The 25,333-nt window shown below is 45.9% G+C and overlaps 1 protein-coding gene and 1 long non-coding RNA gene across 2 annotated transcripts; both read left to right on the top strand.

The window, feature by feature from the left end:
- Positions 1–1,279: 1,279 nt before the first annotated feature.
- ODC1 (ornithine decarboxylase 1) lies at positions 1,280–12,478 on the top strand. The gene is made up of 12 exons (XM_029069262.1): positions 1,280–1,423; positions 5,251–5,381; positions 5,487–5,620; positions 6,188–6,361; positions 6,716–6,888; positions 7,218–7,352; positions 7,501–7,582; positions 9,651–9,734; positions 10,854–11,016; positions 11,113–11,225; positions 11,315–11,529; positions 11,989–12,478. Exons 3-12 carry the CDS (start codon positions 5,519–5,521, stop codon positions 12,131–12,133), a joined length of 1,386 nt encoding a protein of 461 aa, XP_028925095.1. The 5' UTR covers positions 1,280–1,423; positions 5,251–5,381; positions 5,487–5,518; the 3' UTR covers positions 12,134–12,478.
- An 8,008-nt stretch (positions 12,479–20,486) lies between these two features.
- LOC114814169 lies at positions 20,487–22,057 on the top strand. The gene is made up of 2 exons (XR_003761914.1): positions 20,487–20,526; positions 21,594–22,057. It is a non-coding gene; the product is annotated as an uncharacterized LOC114814169 (long non-coding RNA).
- The last annotated feature ends 3,276 nt before the right edge of the window (positions 22,058–25,333 follow it).

Here is a 25,333-nt window from a genome sequence, read left to right as displayed (position 1 = left end):
GAATGAGAGAGATAGAGGGACAGAGAGGGGGAGAGAGGCAAAGAAAAAGAGAGACAGGGAGACAGAGGAGGAGGGAGAGACTGAGCGTGGACAAGAGATAAAGCAAGAGACAGAATGGGAGAGATAGAGGGGGAGGGCGAGACAGAGGGGGGAGAGAGACAAAGAAGAGAGACAGAATGAGAGACAGAGAAAGAGGGAGAGACAGAGGGGGGAGAGACACAAGGAAAAAGAGAGACAGAATGGGGGAGATAGAGGGGGAGGGAGAGGCAGAATGGGAGAGAAAGAGAGAGACAGAATGGGAGAGAGACAAAGAAAAAGACAGAATGGGAGAGGTGGAGGAGGAGGGAGAAAGACAAAGAAAAAGAGAGACAGAATGGGAGAGAGAAAGGAGGAGGGAGAGACACAGTGGGGGAGAGAGACAAAGAAAAAGAGAGACACAAGGGGAGAGAGAGAGGAGGAGAGACAGAGTGGGAGAGAAAGAAAAAAAGAGAGAGAGACAGAGTGGTAGAGAGACAAAGAAAAAGAGACAGAAGGGGAGAGCTAGAGGAGGAGGGAGAGACAGAGAGGGGGAGAGAAAGAAAAGGAGAGAGAGATGGGGGGGAAGGGACAAAGAGAGCCAGAAGGGGAGAGCTAGAGGAGGAGGGAGAGACAGAGAGGGGGAGAGAAAGAAAAAGAGAGAGAGATAGAGGGGAGGGGAAGGGACAAAGAGAGCCAGAAGGGGAGAGCTAGAGGAGGAGGGAGAGACAGAGAGGGGGAGAGAAAGAAAAAGAGAGAGAGATAGAGAGGGGGAGAGGGACAAAGAAAAAGAGAGCCAGAAGGGGAGAGCTAGAGGAGGAGGGAGAGACAGAGGGGGGAGACAGAGACAAAGAAAAAGAGAGCCAGAAGGGGAGAGCTAGAGGAGGCGGGAGAGACTGAGAGGGGGAGACAGAGAGGGGGGGGAGCAGAAGGGCAGGTGAGTGCGGGCAGCAAGGGGCTCCTTGGGGCCAGGCGGGCTCCCTGCCGTCGGTGGGCCAGGCCGCCTCGGAGGAAAGGGAGCGGGGGAGGCCCTGGGCGCATGCGCGCGGGGAGGCGGGGGAGAAAGGGAGGGGCAGCCAGGGAGGGAGGGGTCGCTGACGTTTAACCGTCCCCGGCGGGGCCCCCTCCCCCCCCGCCCTCTTCCCGTCGCTCCCGGCCGGAACCGATCGGGGCTGGTTTGAGCTGGCGCGTCTCCATGACGACGGGGCGGCGCTATAAATAGCGGCGCCCCGCGGCCGCCGGGCTTTGTCAGTCGTCGCGGCCTCGTCCTGCTCCCCGCGGCCGCCTGGTCCCGTCCCTCCGTCCGTCCCTCCGTCCGTCCGAGCCCGGCCAGGAGGCTCCTCCGGCGGGCGCGGGCGCGGGCGCGGACGCTCCATGGGGCCCGCCCGCCTCGCACGGCCACGCTGAGGTGAGAGGACGCCCGCCCGCCCGCCCGACGCCACGTGGCCCCGGCGGCCGCCCACACCTGCCGCCTGCACGGCGCTCTGGGCCGGCGGGGGACGGGACGCCGCTTACTAGGGAGCGCCGACTATGTGCAGAACGCTGGGGAAGCGGGGCTGGTCCTGAGCGCTGACTCTGTGCAGAGCGCTGTGTGTGTGTGTGTGTGTGCTGGGGGTGAGGGGGAGGGCAGCTAGGTGCAGAGCACTCTGTGTGTGTGTGTGTGTGTGTGAGCTGGGGGGAGGGCTGGTCTTGAGCGCTGACTCTGTGCAGAGCGCTGTGTGTATGGGCTGGGGAGGGTTGGTACTGAGCCCTTATTATGTACAGAGCACTGTGTGTGTGTGTGTGTGTGTGTGCTGGGGGGGAGGGTTGGTATTGAGCCCTGACTATGTACAGATCACTGTGTGTGTGTGCTAGGGAAGGCTGGGTTCCTGTTGAGCGCTGACTCTGTGCAGAGCATTGTATATAGGGGTATGTGCTGGGGGAGGGTTGGTATTGAGCGCTGACTCTGTGCAGAGCACTGTATATAGGGTATGTGCGGGGGGAGGGTTGGTATTGAGCGCTGACTCTGTGCAGAGCACTGTATATAGGGTATGTGCGGGGGGAGGGTTGGTATTGAGCGCTGACTATGTGCAGAGCACTGTATATAGGGGTATGTGCGGGGGGAGGGTTGGTATTGAGCGCTGACTATGTGCAGAGCACTGTATATAGGTATGTGCTGGGGGAGGGTTGGTATTGAGCGCTGACTATGTGCAGAGCACTGTATATAGGGGTATGTGCTGGGGGAGGGTTGGTATTGAGCGCTGACTATGTGCAGAGCGCTGTGTGTGTGCGTGCCGCGGGGGAGGAGGAGGAGGATTGCCAGGAGGGTCACAGGGGCTTGGAGGGCACCAGGGGCGGCTTGGTGTCAGCCCGTCGTGGGGCAGGGATGGTCTCTCTCTGTTGCCGAATTGTCCATTCCAAGCGCTCAGTCCAGTGCTCTGCACAGAGGAAGCGCCCAATCAATACTATCGAATGCATGAATGAGGACCGGGGCGGGGGGGGGGCGGGGGTTGCTGTCCTTTCCCAGCGGTGGGCGCAGTGCTGCGCACACAGTGAGCGCTCAGTAAGTAGGGGGTGGGCGGGGTGAATGAATGAATGCCGGCCGGCGGACACCGCGGATAACCGGGGGTCCTGGGGGGGGGGAAGCTCCACAGACCGCAGGGGTCAAAGTCCGAGCGCCCCCGGGCTGCAGATGACCTTCCTTGGCCCGACCCCATCAGCCCAGACCCCCTACACTCGCCCGGTCGCATTTATCGAGCTCCCACTGGGTGCGGAGCACTGTGCTAAGCGCTCGAAACCCCTGTGGCCCCCCGTGGCCTCTCCCATGTGCCCCGAACCGCCCCCCCCCCCCCCCCCCCGGGCCTTTGGGGCGCAGGCCCCTTTTCGCAGCCCATTCGGGTAAGACGCAGGATAAATTCCCCCCACCTCCCCTTTTGTTTTTTTCCTCCCCCCTTTCCCTTTTTTGGTCGGATTTGGGTTTCAGGAAATGGGCTCACCAAAGAGCCCTGGGAAGGAGCTACTCCTCTCCCCAAACTTGGTCTTGAAGGACGACGTTTTTGAGGTTTCAGGGCCCCGGAGACGGTTTAACGCTGCTTTTTTTAAAAATGTAAAGTTTAAGGCTTTTTTTTTGAAACGTGAAAGACACTGCCCGGCCCTCCCACGTTTCAGAACATTTGCACAGCATGGCTCAGTGGCAAGAGCCCGGGCTGGGGAGTCAGAGGTCATGGGTTCTAAACCCGACTCCGCCTCTTGTCAGCTGGGTGACCTTGGGCAAGTCACTTAATGATAATAAAATGTTGGTATCTGTTAAGCGCTTACTATGTGCCAAGCACTTCTCTAACCGCTGGGGGAGATTCAGGTTGTCCCACGTGGGGCTCACAGTCTTAATCCCCATTTTCCAGATGAGGAAGCCGAGGCACAGAGCAGGTCAGTGACTCGCCCAGAGTCACACAGCTAAGTGGCAGAACCAGGATTAGAACCCACGACCTCTGACTCCTAAACCCGTACTCTTTCCACTGAGCCACGCTGCTTACCTTCTCTGCGCCTCACTTCCGTCATCTGGAAAATGGGGATGAAGACTGTGATCCCTACGTGGGACAACCTGATATCGTTGCCTCTCCCCCAGCGCTTAGAGCAGGGCTTGGCACATAGCGCTTAACAGGTACCAACATTTATTATTATTTTTACACAACTGGGAAGATGTAGTTTCTGGGAAAGTACTCTTTTGTGATGACAGTGGTAGATGTTGCCATCCCTGCAGCTTTCAGGATGTATTTCAGAAGTGATGGGAAGGAAACTGAGGTATTTCTGTGAAACTGTGACTGGGCAAGTCACTTCACTTCTCTGTGCCTCAGTTACCTCATCTGTAAAATGGAGATGAAGACTGTGAGCCTCACGTGGGACAACCTGATTACCCTGTATCTACCCCAGCGCTTAGAACAGTGCTCAGCACATAGTAGCGCCTAACAAATACCAACATCATTATTATTTCTTAAGCGCCTATGCAGTGTAATAAGCCCCAGAATCTGCTGTGGTCGCATTGAAATCCTGTTCCAAGGCCGAGTCCCCCTGGACCAGGGTCACAGAGCAGCCAGGGAGCGGAGCCTGGGGGTCGCCCGAGGGCGGCTGCATTCAGTCTAAAAAGCCACATTAACCCCTATTTAAAAATCTTGAGAGAATAAGCAGTGGTCGTTGGCTCCTCGGAAAAATCCCCAACCCTAAACCGGTGCCCCAGAACAAAATTCCAGAGGTGTGGATCTGTCCAGATCAATCGGTGGTATTTATTGAGCACTCACCTGTGCACTAAGCTCTTGGGAGAGTACAGTGAAACAGTTCTTAGGTTCCCTCCCCACCGGATCAGAATTAAAATGAATTACGGATACGTACGTGAGTGCCAGGTATCATGTGTTGGGGAGAGGGAATTGGGGAAAAGAGGGTTTAATCCGGGAAGGCCCTTTATTGTCGTAATCGACTGCCCTCTGTAGTGTGTAGTTAACTTTGAGTGAAAGAGAGCAGGCCACCCAAGCAGAGTCAGAGAGCACGGGCCCGTGATATGAGCTTCTGATGGCCATTTGAGCCAAAATTGCTAAGCTCCCAAACGACACCATTAAGATGACAAAAATGAGTCTGCAGTTTTTTCTTTTTGCTATATATAAAAATTTTTGCCCAACCAGAACATAGGTTAAAAAATGACATTCATGAATTGAATTCCTGCTCAGTGTTTTAATTACGTCTGTACTGAGGTCAGCAGGTTTGAGATCCTGATATTTGGAAGTACTTCTGTTTTAAATAGATGGCTTTTCACAACAGTGATCTGATAGGCTTCCAATTACCGTTGCCTGAGAGAGCCAATTTATTTGAGCTTCGGTAATGCTGAAAGGGAGTTGAAACTTCCCTAAGGGCTCAAAGAAATAAAATGCACAGCCTTTTTTTTTTTTTTAAGTAAAACTACAAAGAATATACACCAATTCAAAATGCCATATTATCGGATTAGAATAGGTCTCTGCCAACATTTGGCCCTTATGAGTTTTTAGGCGGTGGTAAATGATTATCTGTTAGCATTTATTTGCAAGATGCCATTCCAAGTGCTGTCGAGCGTTATTGGTAGTATTTGAACACACAGCAGAGCTGTGTTCTTAAGGAATTTTGAAGGGCCCAACTCTGTTCACTGATGTCCATGATCTTCTGTGACTTGTTATATCAGGTATAGTGTTTGGCAGGATTAGAAGTGGTCTGTTATGTTTTTGTCTCTTGTAGAAAACTTATAGTGCATCGGCTGCACCAAGGACACAAACATAACCTGCATTTCTCAGGACTTTCTTTCCTGAAGAAATACCCTAGGTGTCTAGCTGGAAAGAGCTTTACTGTTTCATCTCCTAGTTTTCCATGTAAGTATAAAGCTTTCATTTGATATGTTGGCTCTTAAGTATTTTTGTGTTTTAACGTGTCAGTTTGTAAACTAAGAGCCAAGTTTTCTTTTTCTACCTGGAAAGATTGTTGCACTTTAGAAGAATAACAAGGAATCATGAATAACTTCAGCAATGATGAGTTTGACTTTACATTCCTTGATGAAGGATTTACTGCCAAGGATATCCTGGACCAAAAAATCAATGAAGTTTCTTCCTCTGTAAGTGTTAACCAATTTCACTGGTAAAGATCCTTGAAAATAAAACCGTATTCATATCCCCAGGGCCCAAAGGAAGAGAGGCAGTGAGATTTGGTTGGTTTTTTTTTTTTTTTAAATGACCGGCCAATTTTTCTTTTTAGTTTTCATAGGACCGTATTTGGCTAGAAGGAACTGTGGGCATGGTTCTGCTCATGTGCTTTTAGATAGCACCAAGCCAGACCCACAGACATCAGGGATGGAAAATGCCACATTTGTCCTCGCTCTTCCACCCTTCCCCCTGCACTGGGGGCAGGAGGGTGAAAGGTGAGGGTCTGGCCATGAGCCTTTTGGCTTCCAGGGCAGTGGGTAGGGCAGAGAAGCAGGAGCTGTGCCGCAGGTTTAAAGTGCCCGTACACTGCTTTAAGGGAGCAGTGGAAACGGGTGGGAATGGTAGACTGGAGGAGGAGAGTGGTACATGGTAAATTCAGATTGTGTACTCTGTTAACTTTTACAAAACTTGCAGAAATCTCAATTAATGTGTGTGCATATATTACATATATATATATATATATAATTTTGTTTTTGAAGGATGATAAAGATGCCTTCTACGTTGCTGACCTCGGGGATGTCCTAAAAAAACACTTGCGATGGTACAAAGCCCTCCCTCGAGTCACTCCTTTTTATGCTGTCAAATGTAATGACAGCAAAGCTATTGTGAAGACGCTTGCTGCTTTAGGGGCTGGATTCGATTGTGCCAGCAAGGTAAACTTTATTCACGTTTAACTTGAGCAATCAATGAATTTAACTTCAGCAGTCAATGAATAGCATTTTGAGTGTCTGCTGGGTAGGGCCCCGGTACTCAGCAGTGGGGAGAGACAGTATGAGATCCTCACTCTCAGGGGGGCTTAGAGTCATCTGTTCATGTAGTGAGGCAATAGGGAGCTCTTAGGGGAAAACAGAAATACCCTCAAATTCTAGTACTGCTTGATGATTTTAAATGTAACCTGAAACTAACACACCCAGCTAAAGCAATGGACACCAGAATCCTCCCTGCTCAGTGTTGTTTAATTTGAAAAATGCAGTTTATTAACAGTAAAGTGACTTTCTAATTTTCAGACCGAAATTCAGTTGGTGCAGAGCATCGGTGTGTCTCCAGAGAGAATAATTTATGCAAATCCATGTAAACAAGTGTCCCAGATTAAGTATGCTGCCAACAGTGGAGTGCAGATGATGACTTTTGATAGTGAAGTTGAGTTAATGAAAGTTAACAGAGCTCATCCAAAGGCAAAGTGAGTTGTGTTTTGGCGTTACAGCATTTCTTCGGTTAAACGCATCCCCAGAGTGTGCATCTGTCCTGTCCCGTTACGTTGGACTCTTGTTAAAGAACCGCTTTACCTTAGCAACTCAGAGAACTGGGAGGAGGAGGAGGAGGAGGAGGAGGATAGGGGAAATTGCTAGAATTTTGTATGTGAAAACAAATGACCTGCCATTTTGTAGTTCTGGGTGGCTGGTTGAAAGGGATCCAGCCTGGTGTGAGGGTTTGGGGACTAGTACTTTCCTGCCATTTTTGGTCACTCTCAGGGCTTCAGCTTAGATGATTTTTTCTCTTCATCTCCAGGTTGGTCCTGCGGATTGCCACTGACGACTCCAAAGCAGTCTGTCGCCTAAGTGTCAAATTCGGTGCCACACTCAAAACGAGCAGGCTTCTCCTGGAACGGGCTAAAGAACTCAACATTGATGTTATTGGAGTCAGGTAATTTTGGCTTCCAAGCGAGAAACTCTCCGGGGAAGGATCTTAGACGTTTGATTCGACATCCGGCTCTAATTTAATTGAGGTTTCTGAATTTTATTTTCCATGTGCATCCGCTTTTAGAATAAAATGAAATCCTCTGTCCTTATAGCTTTCATGTTGGGAGTGGTTGTACCGATCCAGACACCTTTGTCCAGGCAGTGACTGATGCCCGGTGTGTCTTCGACATGGGAGTAAGTATACAGTAAAATTCCATACCGCACTACGATTGCGCCTTGAAAGATGCCAAACATTATGACGCTGTGTCTTTTTCCAACCGGGTGAAATAAAGCGTTCTTGAGTTTGAATTTATTTTTCACGTGACCATTGGTGTCTTCTAGTAGTAACCCAGTACCAATCCAGGTCACGTACTCCTTTCTCGAGATTTCATAAAGCCAAGTGCTCGTCGAGTAGAGAGGAGAAACAGATAGGGTGTGGCTAGTTGGTGGAGCCTCAAAGCCAGTTCTGAGTTCTGTTTGATGTTGAGGAACACAGAAAAGCCGGTGGAGAGTTGTGGGGAGTGGTAGTTGAAAGATAAGGCAGAGTTGTGAAGATGACATAGATTTGAGGTTTCTAGGCCAGGCAGGAGGATGGTAGCAGCTGAGGTGGGACAGATAGGGACAGAGGAGGGCGGGGGTTAGAAGAACTCATTATTTGTGCCTTATGAGGCAGGGACGGATCTAGCACTTATTCAGTTAATGTTCTCCATTTTTTCCGAGCTGATTCAGCGTACTTCAGTCTCAACTCATGCTGTTCCCCAGGCTTCAGACTCTCTCCCTAAATCCAACCTATCTTCCCATGGTCGAAGCCCTTATAAAATCCCCCTTTCACCAGTTTCCAGCTCTTGTCGTACCACAGCCATCTCTGGTACTTATGAACTTGTTCATATGCATCCTCAGCACTTTGGTATCCAGTGAGGCCCCAGTGATTAGCAGATTTTTGTTTTGCCTAGTTATACCTGTCTGTATCGTCCATGACTGGCTACCTTCCCCACCCTGAAAAGCTCAGTTGGCCGTGAAGCGTAGGGATAAACATTGTAGAGCCTGAAAAATCCAACCTGGGTGCAGATGGCATTTGTGGTTTCACTTTCCCCAACTCGGGGATCTGCCACTTATGACTTGGAACTGTCGGGAGGGTGATGGGGAGCGGATCATTGAGTAAAAAAACAAACAGATTCACAGGGAAGCAAATTGAATTCTTGAATGTTTAAACTGGCACAATTTCAAAGTTTTGTGTGGTCATTTTGCACGAAAAGGGGGCTGGGTCCTTTTCCATCTATTCCTCCACCCATACCGAGGGACTCTTTACTGTATATGTTGACTTAAACATTCAGTTACTTATTTTGCCTACTTGTATGCATTTTTCTGTCAAACTCATTAGAGAACTTGTGGGTAGGGAATCGGGTCACTTTGTTTTTTGTATCCTCCAAGTGCTCCAAGTGAGTACTCAATAAGTGCTCTTATTACTAGTGTAGGTGACACGGGGTCAACCATGATGTGTTCTGTGGCATAAGTCCAAAGTGTCTGGAGGCAAGTCCTGGACTGGGGAGAGCATGCAGGAGCTGAGTTAGAGTGACATTATTTTAACACTGGCTGCTCCAGCTGTGCCTAGATGGGGAACAGCCTCTTCAGACGCTAAGAGTGGGAGACAGACGTCGAAACCCGAGTCTCGTGTAGATTGGTCTGCTGTCTGTAGAAATAGCCCCTCTTTTGAGCCGAGTTTTGTGGAGGTCAGGTCAAAGTACGACTTGGCAAAATGACCAGGCAAATTGCCTGGGAGTCAGGATGTGTCTTCAGGCTGTGTGCTGCCGGGTTTGTGACTTTTTCATAGATGTCTGCCGCGTGTTTGACTGCCCACCCAGTTCTCTAACACTAGCCTTGGAGTTCTTGCGAAACCTCGCATTGAGGAAAATTTGTGCAGCAGTTGCGATGCCATACGCGTGTTTCTTCGATAATTCCCTCACCCTCATTCCAGCCAACAGACATATTGGCAGAATGTACAGGCTGCTTCCACTGCAGAACAAGGGCCTCTCTGGCAGAAAGAGCATCAGACTTGACAAAAGTGCAGTCGTGTGCACAGTAGGACGATATGTTAAGTGTTTGCAAGGGCTTTATACCGTGTCTAGTTTCTTCTGATGGGAAGCAGCTGGGTGCCTAAAAAAGCTTATGATCTTGGAATATTTCAGCTCTGATTTGTCTTTAGTTCTGCTTCCTCTTATGTAGCTCCCTTTTAACTCTGATCATTTAATCTTTTTTACGCTAGGCTGAGCTTGGTTTTGATATGTATCTGCTGGATATTGGAGGAGGTTTCCCTGGCTCTGAAGATGTGAAGCTCAAGTTTGAAGAGGTATTCTCTTTTCCTGAAAAATTTAGAAAATTATTCAGCAAGATTCCAGTTTGGTGGGTTTTTCTATTTTTTGAAAAAAATTCCCTTATAGTTAACAAAAAAAGAGCATGCTCTACCTTCTTCGAATAACTACTTTTTAAAAAAAAGGCCTCATCTTGTATTTGAAGTAAGCTTTGTGTTGAAGTTTTAGGAAGGGTGACCTTTAGTTTGTGTGATTAGAGAAAAGGCTTTTAGGAGCAGTAATGATATTTATCGAGCACATAGAATGTGCTGAGCACTGTCCAAAACACAGAAGTGTATAGCAAATACAAGTAAGAGTTTTGAATTTGGATTTGTTTACCACTTGCTCTAGATGATGTTAAATGACAAATTCAGACATGGTCCTGATTGGAGGTCAGATACATTGAAGAGAGAAAAATGGGAAGCTTAAGAGAGCCTAGTTCTACCCTGAAATTCTTTTTTTCTGGGGAAGGAACATGGCCTAATGATAAGTCAGGAGATGTGGATTCTAATACTGACTCTAGCACTTGCCTGCTCTGTGACCTTAAGCAAGTTACCGGATTTATCTGTGCCTTAGTTTCTTCTGTAAAATGAGGATTCAATTCCTCTTCTTCCCCCTTCAGTCTGTCCCATGTGATTGTACCTAACCAAATGCTTACCACAGTGTTTGGTACGGAGTAAGCACTTATTACTGTTTCCAGCAAAACAGTAAAACATGCAAAAGAGCCCAATTGGGATCAAGTAAAAATATCTGTACTCACTAAATTTAGGTTTTCTAGTTGTTGTTTTTTTTTTTAACCAAATGTTAAAACATATGAAATTTCATAAGTAAGAAGAAATGTGGCTTGGTAGTGGAAATTTAAAAAAAATTGGGTTTCAGTGACTTACCGTGTAATAAGCACTGGGTTAAACCCTGAGGACGATTCAAGAAACTATTTCATGTAGACCTTCTGTCTTAGAGATTTTAAAAAGATTTTCAGGTCATGTTTGTGAATCCTGTATTTTTAACTGTGGCTGATTTTTTTTTTTTAAATTTGGATTGTGACTGAGCTAATTGAACTTTAGCAGGAATGAAAATTGTTTGAAAACTGCATTCTAATTGATAACTTGTTCTCATAGATCACAAGTGTCATCAATCCAGCATTGGAGAAGTACTTTCCTTCTGATTCAGGAGTGAGAATCATTGCTGAACCGGGCAGATACTATGTTGCATCAGCTTTCACACTTGCTGTTAATATCATTGCCAAAAAAGTTGTATTAAAAGAACAGACAGGTTCTGATGGTATGTATTAAGAGTTCTAAAGTGCTCAGTCATTATTGACGTACTTGAAGACAAACCTTTCACAAGTTTTAAATTTGGATTTATCTACCTTTCTAGATGAAGATGATGTTAATGACAAAACTATAATGTATTATGTGAATGATGGAGTATATGGATCATTTAATTGCATCTTGTACGATCACGCGCACGTTAAACCGATTCTACAAAAGGTAGCTAGTTGTCTTCCACTGTGGCGTAAGTTTTAGACACGGTGGCAAGTGAAATGAAGTCAACTCATTTTTGTTTCTCTTCTTTCCAGAGACCCAAACCAGATGAGAGCTACTATTCCTGCAGCATTTGGGGTCCAACGTGTGATGGGCTCGATCGTATCGTTGAGCGCTGCGATATGCCAGAATTGCAAGTTGGAGATTGGATGCTTTTTGAAAATATGGGTGCCTACACTGTTGCTGCTGCTTCTACTTTCAATGGATTCCAGAGGCCAACTATATATTATGTGATGTCAGGTCCAGCATGGTAAGTAATATTTCAGGGTTACTGATTTGTTACGGTAGGCTAAACGGGTGCCTAGTTGAAGTCAGAGTTTATGTTGGATTTGGTTACACATATAAGTTACCGTCAGTTCTTCCGTTGACTGAGGAAAAATAAGGCAGTTAAGTTGAAACCAGGTAACAGTTAAGAGGACTGCCAATTTATTTCTGTGATGCTAAAGAAGTAGCTATTTAGAAATACTGTGCTAGTCATTTGGACCCCTGATGAATGTGATAGAGGATAGATATCTATCTACCCAGAGGATAGATTGTGAAGGAATTGATTTATAGAGCTGCTAGAGTTTTGTTTTTGCTGGGATGTGTGAGGTGCAACAAGTCAAATGGTGGGCAAGGATGCAGACTTAAAAAAAAAAAAAAAAATGTAGGAATTATTCTGAAATTGTGGATACAATTTTTCTGAATATACCTACTTGGTGTGTTTTAGGCAACGAATGCAACAAATCAACGAGCGAGGTTTTCCAGCAGAAGTAGAGGAGCCAGAAAACAACACTTTGCCCTTGTCTTGTGCTTGGGAAAGCGGCATGGAACATCACCCGGCAACTTGTGCTTCGGCTAGTATTAACGTATAGATACTTGTGTGTAGTCTCTTTTACCAGCGAGTGTAGCTTGAATTTAGGGCATTTTCGGGGACCATTAACTTAATTCCTGCTAGTTTTTTTAAAAATGTGTTCAAGAGTAGGGTTGGCATAAATGCGACGAAATGGATGACTAGAAGATGGGGTCACATTTATCTGTGTTCCTATGGAAACTATTTGAATATTTGTTTTATATGGATTTTTATTCACTTTTCAACTATGCTACTAAAGATTGTCCCTCCACTGTTTGAACAAGCATTTGTAGCTTGTGTAACAGCAGAATGGGCTGAGCTTAGTGTTGTGACCTGTTTTAAAATAAAATATATTGAAATAATTGGATATTGGGAAATCTTTGCAGTGTGTCCATCCGGGGCTGGGGTGAGGTTTGGTTTCCCAGTCGGAGATTCATTTAAACTGATGCGCTCAACCCAGAATTGCTCTTAATGGAATATCTATATATTACCATTCTCCCATCGGAAAACATGAAAGGGTTATTTGGTTTTTTTCCCATTCAACTGTTTAAAATTTAGGGGCTTAACTGAGAGATGAAGGGAGACTATCTGAGAATGTTAATCCCTCATCAAAAGATGAGGTCATGTGAACAGCTGGAAAAAAAAACACCATAGAGGCTGAATTTGTGTATGTGCTTGCCAAAAAAAAAAAAATCAACAAAAACCATCATTTGTTTAGGGGGACTATAATGGCCTTGGTGTTGTAATTGGGTAGTTAGTTACCTGAGGGGCTCTGAATCAGACTTGATTCTTAAAAGTTTCAACTGTTCCGCAGGAAGGAACACTTGGAGTGTTGTCATACTTAGGGATGAGATGTGAGGTAACTGGTTATTTTTGTTTGGTTAACAAGGTAGCTGCACACAGAAAGCAAAAATAAATTCCTTGGTCATTTGAAATACTGCCCTATTGCCAGTTGTCCTTCCTCTCACTGCCAGGCTAGGTTAAGCTGCATGTATAGGTGCTAATTAGGAATAAATATGTCTCAAACAGTGATGATAAATTAAAGAGCAACTACAAATGTGTAATCAATGTTTGGCTATATAAAACTGATTACCTATTTTCTCAAAAGGAGGTGCTAAAATCTCCCCTTAGCCTCTGGTTTTAATCTCCCCTTGCACTCAATCTTAAGAACAGTGCTTCAGGAGGGGCTTTTTTCTTTTTTATGGTATTTAAGTGCTTTACTATATGTCTTCTATATGTCACACTGTCGTGTGACTTTGGGCGAGCCACTTCTGTGAGCCTCATCTGTAAAACAAGGGTAAAGACTAAGCTACATGTGGGACAGGGACTATCCAACCTGATTAGCTTCTATTTACCCCAGCGTTTAGTATAGTGCCTGGCACATAAATACTTAACAAGTACAGTAAGAAAAAAAAAAAGCCCAGCTATAGATGTATTTGTGCATCAGAATTTCGGCCTTTATAATTGACTCTTCACTAAGGTTCATAGATGTTTGTTTTCTAGAGAGCCGCATGGCTTAATGGAAAGAGCACGGGCTTGGGAGTCAGAGGACATGGGTTCTAATCCTGCCTCCCCCACTTGTCTGCTGTGACCTTGGGCAAGCCACTTATCTTCTCTATGCCCCAGTCACCTCATCTGTAAAATGGGGATTAAAACTGTGAGCCCCATGTGGGACAACCTCATTACCCTGTATCTACCCCAGTGCTTAGAACTGTGCTTGGCACATAGTAAGTGCTTAACAAATACCACAGTCATCATAATAATAGGGCTAAGCAGGATGCTAGTTACATTTCTGAAACTTGTAAAATAAGACATTTACTAAGCAAAGCCCAAGCATACATAAAACCTCAGGCAATTTTTTGAATCTTCCTGGAGCTCTGCATTTGCACAGGTATTTGTGCTGTGCTGTGTTTTGAGGATGAGGTGATTGATTGCCAGGGCAGTTCTAATGTCTACATTCAGGAATTGATTACCTAGGCTCATCTATTCCCTCTCAACTCCTTCCTGCTATATTATTGGCTACTGGTACCTCCCACTTAAGGGTGGGCAAGGCAAATAAACCCCTCAAATGGGCTGAAAGTTCTTCCAGAAAGCAAGTTTTGATGCTGCATTTGCATTCTTCAATTCCCAATGTTGTGGAAAAAAAATTGTACATAATAATTATGGTATTTTATTAAGTGCTTACTATGGGCCAAGCACTGTTCTAAGCCCTGGAGTAGATAGAAGCTAATCAGGTTGGGCATAGTCCCTGTCCCACATGGGCTCACAGTCTCAATCCTCATTTTAAAGATGAGGTAACTGAGACCCAGAGAATTGAAGTGACTTGCCCAAGGTCACACAGCAGACAAGTGGTGGAGTGGGGATTAGAACCCCACAACCTCTGACTCCCAAGCCCATGATCTTGCCACCAGGTCATGCTGCTTCATGTTCCCATGCATGTGGGGATAGAGATAGGTGAGTGCTACAACATGCGTTTTCTTCTCATGAGCTCCTGCTGCTGGGAAGTAACACCTGCATTACTGGAAAACTACTTGCACAGGGTAACTTAGAGGGAAAAAAAGGTGAGCTGACTGTTTTTCGAATATTTAGGCACAAAGGGATTTTACTTTTATGCTATTCTGATCCATGTATATGTGGAAATTAATATAAACAACTTATATAATTTAAAAGATTCATACATAGTGCTGTGTGGTTGAGGGTAAGGCAGATATCACATTTCAGATTTAAGTGTGTAGGTGGTGCAGCAAGGAGAGAGACCTAGGGAAAAGAGAGTTTAACTGGGGAAGGCTTTTTGGAAGAGGTATGTCCTTAAGGCTTTTGAAAGTGGGAAGTGGGGTGGTCTGGCCTAAATGGAGGGGGAGGGAGTTCCAGGCCAAAGGGAGAATACAGAAAAGGTGTCAGTGGTGAGACAGATGATATTGGAACTGGCACTAGAGAAGCCAAGTGTCGGGGCTGGGTTGTTCTCCAGTGTTTGGTACAGTATAGAACACGCAATAATTAATGATCGCAGATACTGGACAGCGGGCAGGGATTGTGTCTATCCGACTATCCTACTGCACTCTCCCAAGTGCTCAATAAATAACATTGATCGATTGCTTGGTAGTCCCTTATTGATCTTTGGAAGCCATACAAACCCAATCTGCCCTGACCAAATTTGATTTAATGCCAGCCCATGGAGAGGAAACAAATTGCTTTTACTTATCTTTCTCTCCCACTCAATTCCATTGTTTTCTCTTTCATTGCTTAGGGCACCTGGCATAATTTGCTTTTCAAACTTTTTTACTCTTGGCTTTCTTCAGAGCCTAAATTTTGAGGTAGAGGAAAGCAGAAGAAAGATGGGAGACTTAACATACTGTGCAACTGCAGTCACTGGTGTGTTTCTACCAGCTTCCTCCCTCCCAGAAAAATAACCGCAAACTCGGAGATGAGGACCTTAAACCCGTTCAGGGATCAGGGTTTTTCTTGAGAGAATATTCGCTTCAGATGGTTTCGGTCCCGACAAGGATTTAGGAGGTGTTCACTAGCAAAATTGGTTTTGTAGTCATCCTAAAACCAGCAAGGATTAAAGGAAGGCACTCCATCAGCTCTCCCCTTTCTAACTTACCTTTGCTTATCTAACTACAACCCAACCCTCATCACATTTTGCTCCTCTAATGCCAACTTATCCTTTGTACTTTGGTCATATCTTCCTTGCTGCTGACCTCATAATAATAATGGTGGTATTTAAACGCTTCCTATGTGCAGAGCACTTTCTAAGCACTGGGGCAGTTTCAGGGTAATCAGGTTGTCCCTCGTGAGGCTCACAGTCTTAATCCCCATTTTACAGGTGAGGTAACTAAGGCACAGAAAAGTTAAGTAGAAGCAGCGTGGCTCAGTGCAAAGAGCATGGGCTTCGGAGTCAGGGCTCATGAGTTCGAATCCCAGCTCTGCCACTTGTTGGCTGTGTGACTGTGGGCAAGTCACTTAACTTCTCCGTGCCTCAGTTCCCTCATCTGTAAAATGGGGATTAAGACTGTGAGCCCCACGTGGGACAACCTGATTCCCCTATGTCTACCCCAGCGCTTAGAACAGTGCTTGGCACATAGTAAGCGCTTAACAAATACCAACATTATTATTATTATTATTAAGTGATTTGCCCACAGTCACACAGATGACAAGTGGCAGAGCTGGGATTTGAACCCATGACCTCTGACTCCCAAGCCTATGCTGTTTCCACTGAGTCTGGCTGCTGCTCTTCCCTCTGGTCTGGAACTCCTCCTTCATATCTGATAGACCACCTTCAAAGCCCTCCTAAAATTACCTCTCCAAGAAACCTTCCCTGACAAAGCCCTTGTTTTCCCTACCCAACTTTCCCTGTCACTGTTTCAGTGGGATTTGTTCCCCTTAAGCAGCTGATACTCTCTCCACCTCCAGTCCCATATGCTTATAATAATAATAATGGTATTTGTTAAGCTCTTACTATGTGCCAAGCACCGTTCTAAGCACTGGAGTAGATACAAGGTAATCAGGTTGTCCCACATGGGGCTCACAATCTTAATCCTCATTTTACAGATGAGGTAATTGAGGCACAGAGAAGTTAAGTGACTTGCCTGAGGTCACACAGCAGACAAGTGTCAGAGCTGGGATTAGAACCCACATCTTCTAACTCCCAAGCCCGTTCTCCCTCCACTAAGCCACGCTGCTTGTCATTTTCATTTCTAAATAATAGTAATAATAATGGTATTTGTGAAGTACTGTGTGCCAAGCACTGTACTAAGCACTGGGGTAGATACAAGACAATCAGGTCCTACATGGAACTCAAAAGTGTAAGGGGGAGGGATAACAGTGAGCCCCACATGGGAAACTGTCAGACCTGATTATTTTGCATCTACTCCAGTGCCCAGTACAGTGTTTGGGGCGCAGCACACACTTCAATCCCATTCTTCTTATTTTAGTGCTTAGAACAGTGCTTGGCACATAGTAAGTGCTTAACAAATATCACCATTATTATTATTATTGTTATAATTATTAGTATTATCAGGGGGTGGGGCTGGGGAGGATATAAGGAGGAACATCTGAGAAGCAGCGTGGCTCAGTGGAAAGAGCTCGGGGATGGGAGTCGGGTCACGGGTTTGAATCCTGGATCCACCACTTGTCAGCTGTGTGACTTTGGGCAAGTCACTTCCCTTCTGTGCCTCAGTTCCCTCATCTGTAAAATGGGGATTAAGATTGTGAGCCCCATGAGGGACAACCTGATTACCTTGTACCCCCGCAGCGCTTGGAACAGTACTTGGCACTTAGTAAGTGCTTAACAGATGCCATCGTCGTCATTATTATTTCCTTTCCAAGGGAGGCAATTCTGTGAAAAACTTAAGCCGGTTGGGTACTGCCATTTTTAATCACCAAATATAAGACTTGCCAGGCAGTCTCCACAGGGCATTATATTCTCCACCATTGCCCTTTCACTGTCATCTACAGAACTTGTTGCCCGGTGATACCTGCTCCATGCTCTGTCTCTCAGTTCCCCGTTTGGCATTCCCCTTACGCACCAGGCCTTCTCCATAAAGGCCGCCCACCGCTTTCTACATTTACAGATGCACTGCCACATTTCCTCTCTGCCCCAGGAGGGATTCCAAGCGTGGGCTCCTTCTAACCACAATATTGAATCCGATAGCAAAAAAAATAAAATCGATTTTTTGGGGGGGAAAGGAAAGGTGGACAGACGATGAGGACCCTTAGCTCTGTGCCCGCAGAGAGATCTCAGTCCTGCCTCTGTCCTCAGCTCTTCTTTCTGAACGTATTAGGATCTGGATATACTTGGGTCTTAAAATTTCAGAATAAAGGTATCTTCTGTAAAAGTAAAGTCACCCCAGAGCAATAGATTAGCCAGGTAGGGTCAGAAATTTTGAAAATACTGGACTTAACAGTGTATTCAAAGAAACTATCTCACCTGTTCAGAATTATCTCTACCCGAAAGTGCACTGTGTAACAGAGTTTTGAAGGAAAGTTTGGTTTAATCAGTTGAGCAGGAGTTTAAGGTGGAGGTGAGATATAAGGGAGGCCATTAGAGAGTTGTGCAGACACGGGAGATGCAAGGAGAGGCAGGTTTGTTATTTCCTAAAGATGAGACAGACATACAAGTAGATGAAAGTTCCTGATCAAAAGGAATAGGAGACCTAGCCAGCCAACAACCCTGGGTGTTTCCCAGACAGGCCTAGGATGGAAAAAATGGCTCAAGTGAGGAGCAGTGTGTCCAAGTGGATAGAGCATGGGCCTGGGAGTCAGAAGAACCTGGGTTCTAATTCTGGCTCTGCCACGTGTCTGCTGTGTGACCTTAGGCAGGTCACTTAATAATAATGTTGGTATTTGTTAAGCGCTTACTATGTGCAGAGCACTGTTCTAAGCGCTGGGGGGTGATACAGGGTAATCAGGTTGTCCCACGTGAGGCTCACCATTAATCCCCATTTTACAGATGAGGTAACTGAGGCACAGAGAAGTTAAGTGACTTGCCCAAGGTCCCACAGCTGACAAGTGGCAGAGCCGGGAGTCGAACCCACGACCTCTGACTCCGAAGCCCAGGCTCTTTCCACTGAGCCACGCTGCGCCTCAGCTACGTCATCTGTACAATGAGATTAAGATTGTGAGGCCCATGTGAGATATGGATTGTGTCCAACTAACTGCCTTGTATTTACCCCAGCACTTGGTACAGTGCCTGGCACATAATAAGAGCTTAAAAAATACCAGAAAAGAAAAAGTCAAAAGGGGAGGCAAATGGTGCAAGAGCAAAACCAGGAGAGAGGGCAAATGCTGGGATGATGGACTTGGGGAGGAGAGAGGAAAAGAAGGAGGGAGAAACTAGACTGTAAGCTCATTGTGGGCAGGGAACATGTCTTCCAACTCTATTGAACTGTAATAACAATAATTTTGGTACTTTTAAGCGCTTACTATGTGCCAAGCACTATTCTAAGCACTGGGTAGATACAGGGTAATCACATTGTCCCACGTGGGGCTCACAGTCTTCATCCCCTTTTTCCAGATGAGGTAACTGAGGCACAGAGAAGTGAAGTGACTTGCCCAAAGTCACACAATTGATAAGTGGCGGAGCCGGCATGAGAACCCACGATCTCTGACTCCCAACCCCGTGCTCTTTCCACTGAGCTACGCTGTCCTCTCCCAAGCACCCACTATAGTGCTCTGGGCATAGTAAGCGTCCAATAAATACTACATATTGATTGACTGGGAACGGAAGAGGACAGTATGATAGATGGCAACAGATGGAGCCGAGAGGTTGTGGAGAATGAGGATCAGGAGTCTTTTGGGCAGGGAGGAAGCAGTTTTGACCATATCCCAAATCACCCACTGTAGAAGGCACTAGCACGAACACGTGGGAGAACTGTCTCTATCTGTTGCCGATTTGTCCATTCCAAGCGCTTAGTACAGTGCTCTGCACATAGTAAGCGCTCAATAAATACTACTGAATGAATGAATAATACAACAGAATTACCTCTAAGCATTATATGGCATAATTAAACAGAGTTTGTGCTGATCCATTGAGCAATTGGGGGCAGCTTCAGCAGAGACTCTCTCACATACAGCTCCAGTACCAAAAATCTCCCTAAAATCGATCTGATTTAGAGGGTTATGATTCAGGTTGCTTGGCTTTGCAGGCAGGAAACTGAGGGCAAAACCACGTGTGCTGTCAACCTGGGGCTCTGCTGACCTCAGCTTCTGGAGCTGACGCTGAGCTTAACATTTCTTTCCTCTGGATCCTGTCTCTTTAAAGGTCTGGACCCTCAATAAGACCAGGAACGAAGTTTGGCTTAGTGGTTCGAGCACAGGCCTGGGGTCAGGAGGACCTGAGTGCTAAGCCCGACTCCACCACTTGTCTCCAGTGTGACTTTCAGCAAGTCACTTCACTTCTCTGTGTCTCAGTTACCTCATCTGTAAAATGGGGATTAAGACTGGGAGCCCCATGTGGGACAGGGACTGTGTCCAACCCATTATATGGTAGCTACCCCAGCACTTAGTACAGTGCCTGGCACATAGTAAGTGCTCAACAAATACAACAATTATTATTATCATTATCATCATCATTTATCATCATCAGGCACTCCAAGCCCTGCTACGGTCACCCCATTGGCCAGATCGTCCACAACGCTACCGCCACAGACCACCAGACTGGAAGCTTTTAGATATTTCAGAGCCTTTTTTATGGTATTTGTTACGTACTTACTTATGTGCCAGGCACTGTTCTAAGCACTGGATTAGATACAAAGTAATCGGGTTGGACATATTCCATGTCCCACATGGGGCTCACAGTCTTATTCCTCAATTTACAGATGGGGTAACTGAGGCACAGACAAGTTAAGTGACTTGCCCAAGATCACCAAGGGAGCAAGTGGAGGAGTCGGGATTAGAATCCAGTGCCTGCACAAAGTGAGTGCTTAATAAGCATTATTAATAGTACTACTATTAATTTTCCCCAGACCACAGTCAGCTGAAAAATTCACTGTAACAGAACCCACTTGCCTTGTGAACATCATCCCCAACCCGTTCATCATCATCATCATCATCATCATTATTATCTTTGTTAAGTGCTTATTATGTGTCAAGCTCTATTCTACACGCTGGGGTAGATACAAATCAATCAGGTTGGACACAGTCCCTATCCAACATGGGGATCACAGTTTAAATAGGAAGGGGGACAGATACTGAATTCCCATTTTACAGATAAATAGCCTGAGGCAGAGAGGCGTTAAAAGGCTTGCCCAAGGTCCTCTGATTCCCAGGCCTGGGCCCTTTCCACCACTCCCCGCTGCTCCTCATTGTCCACTGCAGTCTCTCATTCATTCAATAGTATTTACTGAGCGCTTACCTTGTGCAGAGCACTGTACTAAGCGCTTGGAAGGTACAATTCAGCAACAGATAGAGACAATCCCCAACAACAGGCCCACAGTCGCCACGCCCTGCCCCACTCTCTCAAGTTGGGCTTCACTTGGGTTCTTTCTGCATTTCTTCAGTCTCTCTCCCCTACCAACCCCGCTCGTGTCCACTCCACATCAGTGCACCTTAGAGTGACTGCTTCGGTACCCTGTTGCCATCTGACCCTCACACCAATTAGGAACAAACATGTTAAATTACCTCAGAAGTTGAAAGCATTTCTTAGTCCAAACCTATCACAAATGGAAAAGCTACATATAAAAATAAATGAACGTGGTCTCGGTAATTGAAGACCCCAAACCCTTCTAAGCAGTATCGGAAAGTCACAGATCGTCTCCAAGTGCTGAATTCTGCACTGAATCAGCTGTTTGAGTTCACCGAAAGATTAATTTATTAGTCCCTCCGGCATGGGCTGTCTCCAGCTCCAGGTTTGCACTTACTGCTCCAATTTCACTGTCGTACCTAAAAAGTCTGAAATCATGATAACACAATCGCATATGAACGGTCGGCTCCCATTTGATCACCTTTTTCTAATCTCTTCTGTGTTTTTTTTTTCATTGCAGCCAGCACTTGCTAGATGTTACCCTCAAGGAACTTTCCAGATAGTCAAAATTTCCAACAAGAATAGATGCGCTAGTTGGACCAGACTGAAGTCTCCCTACTTCCTAATCACAGTTCCTGTCCCTTTTTAGGATCATCCAACACAAACACATCAAGAAAACACCTCTTTGCTGGCAACGATTAGTTCTTAAATTGATAACCCCCTCTAGGACTTTCATTTCCCATCCCTCTTAGAAGTATTATCATAAGGAACTGCAATGCTCTAATCGAATACAGTGTATGGTACTGGTAATCCTTTCTTCCTTAGACGTTTTCTACCAAAAAATCCTGCAAAGGAAACGAAAACAAGAAACAATGCTTGGAGAATGTTACATCAGTAGAACATCAACTGACTCGACCCCAGAAGAGATTTTTCTTAACCACCCTGCCGCTGTGGTATCTTCCAATAAAATACAATTACGTTATTCTTACGTGTTTATTGTTAAAGCATTTATCCTTAAAACAACACCAATTTCTACAGTCAGAAAACAGAGATAGCTATTCCGTAGACCGAGTTTTTAGAAGCAGCGTGGCTCAGTGGAAAGAGCCCTAGCTTGGGAGTCAGAGGTCATGGGTCCGACTCCCGGCTCTGCCACTTGTCAGCTGTGTGACTGTGGGCAAGTCACTGAACTTCTCTGTGCCTCAGTTACCTCATCTGTAAAATGTGAGCCTCACGTGGGACAACCTGATTCCCCTGTATCTACCCCAGTGCTTACAACAGTGCTCTGCACATAGTAAGCGCTTAACAAATACCAACATTATTATTAAATAGCTTTGCAGGAGCTGTGAATACCATAGCCTGAACCAAGTTCCCAAATTGAAAATCAGTTGTGAGGACTACAGAAACTGGGTTTCGCCATGCATTATCTGAACTCCTGTCCTTAGGGTCACAGGTCGTGGGTTCTAATCCTGGCTCCGCCAATTGTCAGCTGTGTGACTTTGGGCAAGTCACTTAACTTCTCTGTGCCTCAGTTACCTCATCTGTAAAATGGGGATTAAGACTGTGAGCCCCACGTGGGACAACCTGATTACCCTGTATCTACCCCAGTGCTTAGAACAGTGCTCGGCACATAGCAAGCGCTTAACAAATACCGAAATTATTATCCTCTCCCACTTTCTCTTTCTGTGATTTAGTTTAAATATTTGTCTACCCTTGTAGATTACAAGCTCACTGTGGGTGAGGGGAGATTGTGTCTTCCAACTCTATAGTACTTTCCGAAGTGCTTAGTGGAATGCTCAGCACATAGTAAGTGGTCAATAAATACCTTCGATTGCTTGATAAGATCAAGGGGATGAAGTGTTGTCCGTACATAGAATCTGTCAGGAGAACTAAGGTATGTCTAGCCGGACAGTTGAAATCAGTTTGATGCTTTAACCTTGGTCCTGATCCAGGACCTGCTCACTTCAGTTCCTCCCAAACACTAATATTCATCATCTATGCCGCAAAGTACTACTTCCTCTCTTCCTCCCCATCCGTCTCCCCTGTCCCCCTCCCCTGTCCCCCATACCATGCTAAGAGCAGCATTCTTTCAAAAGTATTTATTGAACGCTTACTGTGTGCAAAGCACCGTACTGAGCCCTAGTTACCTTGTCTGCAAAGGTGAAGCAACGATCCCTCTACCAGAAACATCGCTGAGCATTTCCGCCCTTATCGGTCACTATTGTACAGATCAAAACGTGAGATGGTTATAAGGGCCATGAAAAGGCAGGTTTAATTCCTAGAAACTTTGATCCATCCTTTCTTTTTTCTCTTCCCAACTGTATTCCTCTTTAACTTTTTTGGGTTACTTGGACTGTGAGCCTCACATGGGACAGGGACTGTGTCCAACCTAACTTCCCCAGTGCTTAGAACAGCGTTTGACACCGTGGCTCAGTGGAAAGAGCACGGGCTTGGGAGTCAGAGGTTGTGGGTTCTAATCCTGGCTCCGCCGCTTGTCAGCTGTGTGGCTTTGGGCAGGTCACTTCATTTCTCTGTGCCTCAGTTACCTCATCTGTAAAATGGGGATTAAAACTGTGAGCCCCACTTGGGACAACCTGATCACCTTGTAACCCCCGAGCGCTTAGAACAGTGCTTTGCACATAGTAAGCACTTAAATACCACCATTATTATTATTATTATATTTTTTTAAGGTACTGGCTAAGCACAAATACCGTAAAAAAAAGTGAGGCATTGCCAGTTTGGACCACTGGATGGCAGCTGCTTCTCAGGTTAATAACGTCCATGTAATCAACCATGCAATGATCGATATTTCTTTTTTTCTCTATCCCTCCCAGAATCAGACCATGGTTTCCATTAAACTATGTTTAAAAAGAAAGACAATCAGCACACAGAGAACAAAATATAGGTGCTCTGTGTTTCTGGTTATTCTACGAGGGCAAGGGGATAACAAGGAGTCACCATGGAAGTCATGGAACTCCCAGCCTTAGCCGAGTAGAACGGGTGGTTTATGTAACCTGGTCATAGATTGGGGTCAAAGGGATCAGGGATTATTCATTCAATCGTATTTACTGAGCGTTTACTGTGTGCAAAGCACTGTACTAAGCGCTTGAATTAGGGATTGGGGTTCCGACTTCCAGACGACCCCCAAGATGGCAGGTAGGGATGCTGAATTTAACCCATTGCCCTAACTTCTCGAGAAGTAGCATGATGTAGTGAATAGAGTATGGGCTTGAGGACAGGTCAAAGGTTCTAATCCCTGCTTTGCCACTTGTCTTCTGTGTGACCTTGGGCAAGTCACTTCACTTCTCTGGTCCTCAGTTACCTCATCTATAAAATGGGAATTGAGACTGTGAGCCCCAAGTGGGACAGGGACTGTGTCCAACCCGATTTGCTTGTATTCACCCCAGTGCTTAGTACAGGGTCTGGTGTACATAGTAAGCTCTTAACAGATACCACAATTATTATTATTACATTCCAGTTCTGGGTAGGGGGAGTTTTCTGTTCCTTTTTTAAAAAATTGTATGTGGTACTAGGTCAGATACTACAGGGGCAAACTTGGCAGTTGGAAATACACTTGGGACTCACTTGTCATGACTTGCCCTCCTCTCTGTTTCCCAAACTTCTACACAACTTGTGTCCTAAATGGGTCCAAAAACACTTTAAGGAATAGCAGTATAAGACCAGAAAACAAAAAAACTGCCCCACCTTGCCTTGGGGGTTGGTAGCTTTCGGGGAAGAGGTGAGTATGTGGTCAGTGTGTTTATATACTCAGTGTCCTGATGGGTTGGGATGGCAGTGAAGATTCCCCAAATACTCTGAATAATGCTGCCCATCTTCCACCAGCTCCTGCTCTAGATCGCAAGGTGAGCTATTTGCAACATGGCTAAAATCCGCCCTTTCCTTTCCATTTAAACTGGTATCTTCTTAATTCAAGCACTTATCCTATCCTGCCTCAATTACTGTATCAGCCTCCTTGCTGACCTCTCTGTCTCCTGACTCTCCCCCCTCCAGTCCATACTTCACTCTACTGCCCCTGTCCTCTCCCCCTCACTTCAGGCTCGCATCTCCTCCCGCCTCCGGGACGTCTCCACCTGGATGTCGGCCCGCCACCTAAAACTCAACATGAGCAAGACTGAGCTCCTCATCTTCCCTCCCAAACCCGGTCCTCTCCCAGACTTCTCTGTCACCGTGAATGGCACGACCATCCTTCCCGTCTCTCGGGCCCACAATCTCGGTGTCATCCTTGACTTGTCTCTCTCGTTC

The sequence above is a fragment of the Ornithorhynchus anatinus genome, chromosome 1 (genome assembly GCF_004115215.2).
Source record: "Ornithorhynchus anatinus isolate Pmale09 chromosome 1, mOrnAna1.pri.v4, whole genome shotgun sequence".
Lineage (NCBI taxonomy): Eukaryota > Metazoa > Chordata > Mammalia > Monotremata > Ornithorhynchidae > Ornithorhynchus > Ornithorhynchus anatinus.
This window is presented reverse-complemented; position numbering and strand designations above follow the sequence as displayed.